Source organism: Heterocephalus glaber, unplaced genomic scaffold (genome assembly GCF_053883595.1).
Source record: "Heterocephalus glaber isolate CG9 unplaced genomic scaffold, H.glaber_assembly_v1.0 deba00001532, whole genome shotgun sequence".
Lineage (NCBI taxonomy): Eukaryota > Metazoa > Chordata > Mammalia > Rodentia > Bathyergidae > Heterocephalus > Heterocephalus glaber.
The window spans coordinates 3,828,782-3,838,764 of NW_028258330.1; the positions used below are offsets into that span (position 1 = coordinate 3,828,782).

The 9,983-nt window shown below is 38.3% G+C and overlaps 1 protein-coding gene across 2 annotated transcripts in view; it reads right to left on the reverse strand.

The window, feature by feature from the left end:
• Window positions 1-9,983, reverse strand: part of Cfap61 (cilia and flagella associated protein 61) — a 274,915-nt gene that overhangs the window by 263,465 nt on the left and 1,467 nt on the right. The window contains exon 2 of one of the 2 annotated variants that reach the window (XM_004841158.3): window positions 9,354-9,504. The exons of the other annotated variant lie outside the window; for it this stretch is intronic. Within the exon in view, the coding sequence (XP_004841215.1) occupies window positions 9,354-9,496 (143 nt within the window). The 5' untranslated portion in view covers window positions 9,497-9,504. The remainder of the gene's footprint in view (window positions 1-9,353; window positions 9,505-9,983) is intronic. 2 annotated transcript variants of the gene reach the window in all.

Consider the following 9,983-nt stretch of genomic DNA (forward strand, 5'->3'; position numbering starts at 1 on the left):
ACACCTTTCACAATAGCATCCAAAAAATGAAATACCTAGGAATCAATCTAACAAACAAAGTAACAGACCTCTACACTGAAAACTACAGTAATATGAAAAAAGAGATTAAAGGGGTATCAGAAAATGGAAAGATATCCCTTGTTCTTGGATAGGAAGAACCAATATCGTGAAAATGGCCATACTTCCAAAATTGTTATATAGATTTAATGCAATCCCAATCAAAATTCCAACAGCATATCTCACAGAATTAGAGAAAACAATCCTAAAATTCATTTGGAACCAGAAAATACCTAAAATAGCAAAGGCAATTCTGGGCAACAAGGCAGGGTGCATCACAATCCCTGTCTTGAAATTATACTACAAAGCTACCGTAATAAAAACAGCATGGTACTGGAAGAAAAACAGACCCAAGGATTAACAGAACAGATTAGAAGATGCAGAAACAACTCCAGACATATTCAGCCACCTTATCTTTGATAAAGGAGCCAAACACCTTCATTGGAAGAAAGATAGCCTCTTCAATAAATGGTGCTGGAAAAACTAGGTTTCCACAAGCTGGAGATTAAAATTCAACCCATATCTTTCACTATGCACTAAACTCAAATCAAAATGGATCAAAGATCTAAATGTTAAAACAGAAACATTAAATCTGCTGGAAGATAGAATAGGTAGAACTCTTGAGGACTCTGGTATAGGCCAATACTTTATGAATAAAACCCTGATTGTACAGGAAATATCACAAAGAATCAACAACTGGGATCCCATCTTATTAAAAAGCTTTTGCACAGCAAAAGAAAGAACCAGCAGAGTGAAAAAACAACCCACGGTGTGAGAAAAAATGTTTGCCAGCTGTTCTTCAGACAAAGGACAACTATCTAGAATATATAAAGAACTCAAAAAGATCAGACCCCCTCAAATTTAAAGATCCAATCCCAAAATGGGCATCTGAAATGAACAGACACTTCTCTTATGCAGAAGTAAAACCAGCAAATATATATATGAAAAAATGTTCAACATCACTGGTCATTCATGGATGAAAATTAGGAGCCGGGGATTTATCTCAGTGGTTCCAGCACCTGCTGCGCAAGCGTAAATTCAATCCTCGATACCGAAAAAAAATAAAGAGAGATGAAAATTAAAACAATGCTGAGATTCCATCTCACTCCAGAAAGAATGGCTGTTATCAAGAAATTAACCAATAACTAATGCTGGTGGGGCTGTGGGTGAAAAGAAACTCTTCTCCACCATTGATAGGAGTGTAGACTGGTGCAACCACTGTGGAAATCAGTGTGGGGATTTCTCAAAAAACTAAAACTGAGGTTCCATTTGACCCAGCTATTCCTCTTCTTGGTATCTTCCCAAAAGAATTAAAAGCATCATACCACAGCAACATATGGACCCCCAGGTTTATAGTGGCACAGTTTGTAATAGCTAAATCTTGGAAACAGCCCAAATGCCCATCAACTGATGAATGGATAAAGAAGATTTTTTTATACAATGGAGTACTACTCTGTCATAAAGAAGGATAAGCTTGAAATATTTCTAGGTAAATGGATGCACCTTGAGACCATACTCTTAAGTGAAATAAATCAGATGTATAAATACCACACTGTTTCTCTGGTGTGAGAAACCAAAAGTGTAAATACGGACCAAAATCTATGATATTGTGAAATAGGAAAAAAATTTTCAAATAGGGTGGAGAACTAGGGAGTGGGGCAGGGGAAAGGAATGAAGGGAAAAGAAAAAAAAAGAAAAAAAATGGAAACAAAGGTTTTGTACATAATGAGGGGGAAAGGAGTTGAAGGGAAGATAGAGGAATGAAAAAGAAAAAGAATCAAGATATATATCATGTACAGGTACAAATTCCCTATATGAATGTGATCATTAGGTATACCTAAAATGTATCAATAAACTTAAATAATTAAGAAAATGAGAAGCTATAAACAAGAAGGAAAAAAGTAATTTGAAAAAAATTCTCCCATGGTGCCATGTTCCACAGATGACTATCACTATCAACATCTTGGTTTCTGTTTCTCCAGACAAATTTTTAAGTGAGATCAGTTTTATTAATTTCTTTACCTTTGTGACTCAGCAGGCATTCAATAAAATAATAAACAAATGAGGGAAGGAATCACTGGTTTTAGAAATGCCTATAAAAGAAGATGAAACTGAAGTTGGGCTGGTGAGGGGACTGGGCTGTTGCTCTTCCAGATGCCCCAGAAAATTAATGAAAATGTAAATTTAGTTCTACTTCTGAAAATATGCAGACTTCTGAGGTTTAAACTCAGAACTGTTTTAAGGACCTCATTTAACATAAAAAAATTTTTTCACTATTCCCATCTCACATGACCTAAATCACTTTCCTGTCAAGTCTGAAACAGAAACACACTTTACACATGGATTGGAGATGCTACCAGGGTGCTCCAAGGCGCAGGGGAGGAAGCTCATCTTGGGGAATAAGTGGTTGTTAAGGGTCAGACCTCAGGTAATTAGTGTGCGACTGACTGTGTGGCACTTGAGAACACAGGTTTGTGTAAGTTCTCTGGGAAAAAAAAATCTGTAGGAAGAACCCACTGATTATATTCTCCCCATTATATCTTCTGAACACACCATGAAAGGAGCCACCTTGAAGATGGAGGAAGAATGGCGAGCATAGGGACAGCTCTGTCCTATCCCTCCAGGCCAGGCCATGAGGAGTGACAGCTTCTGCTGCTGCGCCACAAGAGGGTGTGGGTTTAGAATGGAGATGCTGGGACAGGGATGGTGTGGGAGGAGCAGGAAGGGGTGCAAAGAGCAAGCCAGAGCTGAAAGATCCAGTGAGGCATCCTAATGGATGAACTTGAATCCAGGAAGTTCTGTTATTCACTTGAGCTGTTTTCCTATTCCAGTCATAAATTCATCCAGAATTCAGTTTTGGGGAAGTTGATACGACGTGAAGTTAGTATTTAAACCTATGTTCTTTTCTGATTGGGTCACAACCACTTTCCACAGCCAGCTTTTCCTGGACTGCCCCTGATTCAGTTTGCCTCCATCCCATTCCCACAGCCACACAAGGGTGTCTGGGTCTGTGTCCCTTTCTGGGCCCCTCCCACATCCTAATGACCATACCTACCTGCCTTTGGTTGAGCACATTCCCCCACTCTCTTTCAGATTGTCCTGGTCTTTGCTTTCCCATATAAAGTTAGACTCATATTTTCAAGTTCAACTGACTTTATGATATTAACTCTTCCTATCCAAAATGTGGTATACCTCTTGCTTTAATATTCTTTAATATCTTTCAGTAATTATGTATATTTTTGGCATGAGTATAAATAGTAAAATGCTTTCTAACCATTCGTTGCTAGTACTGCATATAAAAATACAGTTGGTTTTCACTTCATGATTCCTTAGTAGCCTGCAACTTTACACTTTGATATTAATTCTGATGCTTTGTTTACATATTCTTCCAATTTTCTACATCATAATTATCTGCAAATGAGCTTTATTTCCTTTCCAATCCTAATACATATTATTTTATTTTTTACAGTGCAATGGATAGGCCCTCCAGTTCAATGTTTAGCAGAAGCTATGATAACAAACGTCCTCACCCTGTAAAAAAATTCTTGTAGTATTTTAGCATTATGTATGCAGTTTGTTAAAGATTTTTATAGAAACCTTTAGCTATGAGTTCTCTTATATTCTTAGTTCATTAAGAGAAATTAGTAAGAATAAGTTGTTGAATTTTATTAAATGTTTTTTCATTTATTGAGATGATTGTAGTTTTTCCCCTTTAATTTATTAATGTGGTGAACTGGATTAATCAATTTTCTAATATTAAACCAACCTTGAATTCCAAAATCAATTCACTTTGATCCGTATATAGTGACTTTATCTTTAGTGATTTTTTTGCATTAAAGCACATTTTGTACCAGTTAAAAAAAATAAAGCATATTTTGAACACTACTAATCTACCAATTCTAATCTTTTTCACTTTTTTGGGGCTGGGGATTTAGCTCAGTGGTTTCACCACCCGCTGCGCAAGCACAAGGACCCAAGTTCGATCCCCGGTACCAAAAAAAAAAAAAGAATCAGTGTTTCTAATCTTTTTCACTTTTTTATATGATTGCAGGTGGCATATATTTTTTCCCAATACATTGACTTTAAATATTTCTGTGCCTTTATATGACAGGTATATCCCTTACAAATAAATGGCTGTTTTTTGTTTTGTTTTTAGCCAATCTTCCCATCTTAATTTTGTCCAAATACATTTATTATGACTAAGGATGTAGTGGACCTTTTTCCTGTCTTCTTAATCCCTCCTTCCTTGCCCTCTTTTAGATTCAGGGTTTAAATTTCTTGTTCCATTTTTTTCCATTCAGAATTCACAGGTTATAATCGCTATACTTTTTTGTTGTTGTTGTTGTTCCAAGGATCGAACTCAGGACCTTGCACTTGCAAGGTAGGCAGCAGAACTACTGGGCTAAATCCCAGCCTCTATACTTATTTTTTAATGATTAGCCTAACCAGGTGAACTTAGTACAGTTAGAAACAGGGAAGTTGAGGGAGCCACGCCCCTCCCTTTATTCAACTATAAATACAACAAACCCCTACTGATAATCTATGATTATGTCTAGGAGGTTGCAATGCCTGAGGTGGCAGATCATCCACACCAGTGAGATGGAACAGGAGGCACCTGGAATCAGCTGACCCTTTACTGGAAGCCTGAGAGATGGAGGGTTTCTCTTCCTCCTTTTTCTTTTTGCCCTTCTTTCTGTTCCTGCGGATACCATCCCATGATCTTAATAAACATAGCTACTTATCACTTACTAAGAGGTGTATGCTTGGCAATTCTTTCCTTGCTATCCACAAGAACCTGGACTACTTTTGGCCTATTCAACTGTAACAAACTTATCATATGACATTATCAAAATCTTCACCTTCTGTTCTATTTATCAACAGATGTGAACAAACCACCCCAAAGTTTAGTGGCTTAAAATAACCATTATCATCATTTGTGGTTCTGTGGGTTAACTGTGTTCATGTGATCATAGTCAAACAGTGGTGGAAAAATCCTGAAGAGAAATCCTGAAGAATCCATGTTTAAAATGACTCACTCATATGGTTAGTAGGTGACTGTGGCTGTTCCATTTGCTCAGCTGATCACCTGAATGTCACCAGCTGACTCAAACTTAGAACGTGGCAGCTGGGACTTGAGGGGGGCATTGCAAGAGACCCAGAGGAATTCGCAAGACTCCCTGTATGTAGACTTGAAGTCACATATTACCCCACTGCTCTTTCTATTGGTTACACAGGGCCAGCCCTGACTTAGTGAGAAGGGACAGAACTAAAGCATAAATACCAAGATTATGTTTCATGGAAGGGAGTGGATATCTTCGAGTACCCGGATAAAACCTTAGCACTAGGGGCTGGGGATTTAGCTCAGTGGTGCCACCACCTGCCTTGAAAGCACAAGGTCCTGAATTTGATCCCTGGTACCAAAAAAATAAAAACAAAAAAAAACCTTAACACTAATTATGCCCCCCCAATTTACATGTTGTTTTGTCCTATATTTTAGTTCTCGTGTTTTATATCTTATAGTCATTATTAATATCAGTTTATATATGTCATTATCTTTTTTCTTATATGTACCCACATTTATATTTTCTTATCTTTACCCACATATTTGTCCATATTTTTCTTAACATTCCTTCTTATGTCTTGGGTTTATCAGCTCAGATACTCTCACTTCTCCCTAGAGCATATTCTGAGGAATTTATTCTTACTCAGAGTCTTACCAGTAAACCATTTTGCTTTTTGTATGAAAAATGCATTTGTTTCCCCTAGGTCTTGGAGAATTGTTTCATGGTGTACAGTTCTAGCTGATGCTATTTTTCAGTCATTCTTCCATCTTCTGGCTACTGTTGTCAGTTAGAAATCATCCCTTATTTATTTGTAGGTAATTGCTCTTTTCTTCCTAGTTATTTCTAGTTATTTTTAAAATCTTTTTAAACTATGCTGTTTTGTCTTTCATTATGATGTATTTAGTTGCAGGTTTGTGTTTGGGATTGTTGAATTTTCTGGATCCAAGAATTGGTGCTTTTCAACAATTCTGAAAAACTCTTAGTAATTTCATCTTCATATACTGACTTTCTATTGCTTCCTTCTAGAAGTCTTATTAAACCTAATATGTTCGGTGTCCCATTCATATGTCTTGTCTCTATTTTGTGTGCACATGTGCATGTGTGTTGAATTCTGCCCAATTTACTGGTATTGATCCTCTAGCTTGTTATTTTTCTCTTTAACTGCATCTCTCATGTTTAAGTCATCCACTGAGCTTTTAATTTCAACTGTATGTTCATTTCCAGATGGTCAATTTGACTTTTGTTCAAACCTGATTATTCATTTTGTGATCACTTTGTTCTTTGGTCATGTTTTAAGCTTATTGTGGGGGCTCTGGCCAGGAGTGAATGAATATACTGAATGATTAAACTGTGGGACAAAAGCACACAGGCTCTATGAGGAGTGAATGGTTAAAATATGGGGCAAAAGCACACAGGCTGTGTGAGAATTGAATGGTTAAATAACAAGAAGTTTACTTTCGTAAAGTATGTTGTGTCTGGCCATTGGTCCTTCCCTTTTCCCCAAGAAAAACTGCTTAGCCTTGAGACAGCTCTTGGCCTAAACTGCTTTTTCTCCTGCTTTTTTCTCTTACACTGATATTCTAAATAAAATCCAGAGAGTTCTTGGCCTAGGAGTTTTTTCTTCTCCCACTGTCACCCTAATAGCTGGGCACTCTAGGTGGAGAAATAGCCCCTCTGGGCTTCTCGGTGACTGAACTAAGTCTCATCTCTGAGTAATCTTTTCATCCTCCATACCAACCTCGGTCACATACTGCGACAACTTACATTTTCATTTTAGACATAGTAAACATAGTTATTTTATATTATCTGCATTAGTTTCTGAAGTCTTTGCAAGTCTGATTCTCCTGTATAATTTCTGCTATCATTGGCTCTCACTAGTGGTGCACGTTTCCTTGTGTGATTTGATTTCTGACTGAGCTTGTGCTTCTTGGAATGTTACCTCTGGGTGTCATGTGGGGTCTAGGACAAGGCTGCGACCCTTCAGACCTCCTCTGCAATTCAATTGTTTAACCCAGTCTCTTGGATACACTACTCTTCTGTGACTATTTGTAATTAAATTCCCAACTTGAAGATTTGTGGGACCATACAGATATCTAACATGTGTCTCATATCAGCATGCATTTATGAATTCTCAGGGGAGCCTTTATCCCCTTATACCGTGCTGAGGTTGGAGGTGGCTGGCTGCCTTACTGTCCACTTCTGTGCAGGGGGTTTCTATCTTGTCCTTCCTCACAACGAACATTTCAGTTTTATACTAAAGGATCACACATTTCCCTCCTTAGGTAAAGGGAGTAATTATCTTCTGCTCTTTACAAAGCTGTCAAAACAGAAACATAAGATTTCTGATACGTGGCAAAAATCCTTAACGAGAAAGCTGGCTTATTTTGTGAAGTTTCTGATTCCCGTTTGATAATGTTCTCTGCACAGTCTTTCACTTTTATGATTGTATTGTATGTGTGTGTGTGTCAACACTAGTTGTTTCCACCTGGTGGACATCATAAGGTGCTTGGTCCACCATAATGCCAAAAAAATGAAATCACTTCATTTTATATATACAGGGTCTGCCAAAAAATGTACACACACATCAGCAGTTGCCTATACTAAAAAATGTCTAAAAGTTAATGACTACTTTGAGTAGCTCTTATAACTGTAGAGGTCAAAGGTAACTTGTATTAATCTCAGGATGTCTCAATAAATTTAGTATTAAATATTTATACAAGTTTTTCTTTTCCTGATGTATACATTTTCTGGCAGGAAAATATATATACATATATGTATGTGTGTGTATATACGTATATGTATATATGGACATATGTGTGTATAATCTCGACATATTTTATACATGTTACCCTACTGCTCTCTAGTAAAATTGTGCCAATTTATACCACATTCATTAGTCTGCTAATCAGAAACTATCAATTTTAATGTCTTAGGTTAGCCTAAGTGTAAACACTTTAATTCTGCTTGATACAAAGCCTTATGAAGTAGAAAATACTAGTCTATGTAATATTTTATTTTCAATAAAAATAATGAGGGACAGATTAAAAGATATCTACATTCTGCTGTCCACAGGTCTATAAAGAAACAAACAAAACAGGAAGAAAAAGGATCTTTAAAGAATCAGCTCGTATTTTAAAGAACAGTGGTTAAGAGCAAATCTAGGCTTGGCACTCTTGTGAAGGCTGGCCATGCACAGGCCTCCCATTCTAGCTTAAAATGGGCACAACAGTAGGATTTAGAGAAAAGTAAGAATCATCCAGTAAGAGAGTGATATGGCTTTTGTCTAGATGTCCCCTCAGAGCCCCATGTGGTCAGAGGTGGGGCTTTTCAGAGGTGGCTGGATCTTTCCAGAGGTGGCTGGATCTTTCCAGAGGTGTGTGATACTGCAATTAAGGGTGTGATGCTGGGATCAAGGGTGTGTGATTACTAAATTATTCCACTGATTGGTTTGGCATAGTTCTGGGTGTGGGTAATGGGAATGACACACTTTTTTTTTTTTTTGGTAGCAGGAATCTAACTTGGGACCTCGAGCTTTCGAGGCAGGAGGCAAGTGGTGGAATCACTGAGCTAAATCCCTGGCCCTGGGTGTGGGTAATGGGAAAACCGACCCTAGGTGTGAGTGCTACCCACCCAAAGGGCATGTAGCCTGGACACAATATAAGGGATAAGAAGAGGGCTGCTGCCGTTGTTTGCTGCTTCTCCACTATTTCACTGCTTTGGTGTCTTCTGTCCACCATAAACTGTTTCTCCTCTGTGATGCCCCTCTTCCATGCCACCCTGTCTTGGAGCCAGGCAACTATTAAGTGAAACGTCTACAAACTGCGAGCTAAAATAAACTTTTCCGTCTTTAACTTTGGGTGTCAGGTATTTTGCCTCAGCGATGAGAAAGTAACTAAGACAGACAGTGTTTGCATAGCACAGAGCCTGACATAAGATAAACGCCATGAATCTGGTTGTTAACATTACTAACCTGTTCAAGTGACTCTTGATGAGTGGGGGCACTGAGATCTGACCCAAGACTTCTTGAATCCAAAGCCTGCAAGAAGCCTTTGCAATCTGCACATGGTTACAGGACACAAAGACTCTTGTCCCCAGAGATTTCATGTCACATGTTTTCAGTGTGCAGTCGGCTGCCCCCTTCCTTGCTAACTCCCACAAGGAAGGAGTGGGGTTCCTTCCTGGTGGGTGACAACACTGATGAACATGTTTGAACTTACTTAGCTATGTACTTACAGAAGATAGACGATATTAAGCCTCCCAAACAGCTTCTGGGTAAATTTTCTAATGAGTTTTTGGATACAATAAATATCCTGGGATTCTGTTCTTCGGCAGTGAACCACTTCTACCTTTCCTCTGGGAGAAGTGAGTACAGACATTTTGTCTCCTGTCCCCCAAAGAGAGAAAAAAGTACACATTAATCTGAGATGACAAGTTCTTCAGTTACAGAACTCAGAAAACCAGGCATTAACTAAATTTCCACATGGTCAGAGAGAAAGTCGTATGGGAATACTGCTGTGACACACTGTCCCCTGGGAATGTCTGTGTTGACCGTCACCACAAGCCATGTGAAGTGATTCTGCACTGGACAATGAAGCTTCTGATATTTCGCCTGTCTAGAAATCCCTAAAACTGTATTCTTTGTTTCCAACAAATGTGCTTCAAAATACTCTAACAACAGGATTGAAAAACACTAAAAGGATTTATTTATCAATTCAGTGTCCATTATATTTAATCACCCACTTTGCCTACAACATGTGGTCAGGAGGTGTAGGAAAATACTGAGAACTGCTGCCCATCTCCCAAAGAGTTCCCCAAGTTGGAGCCCTGAGGACAGCAATCTTGAGAGATACTTGGAGACCAAAA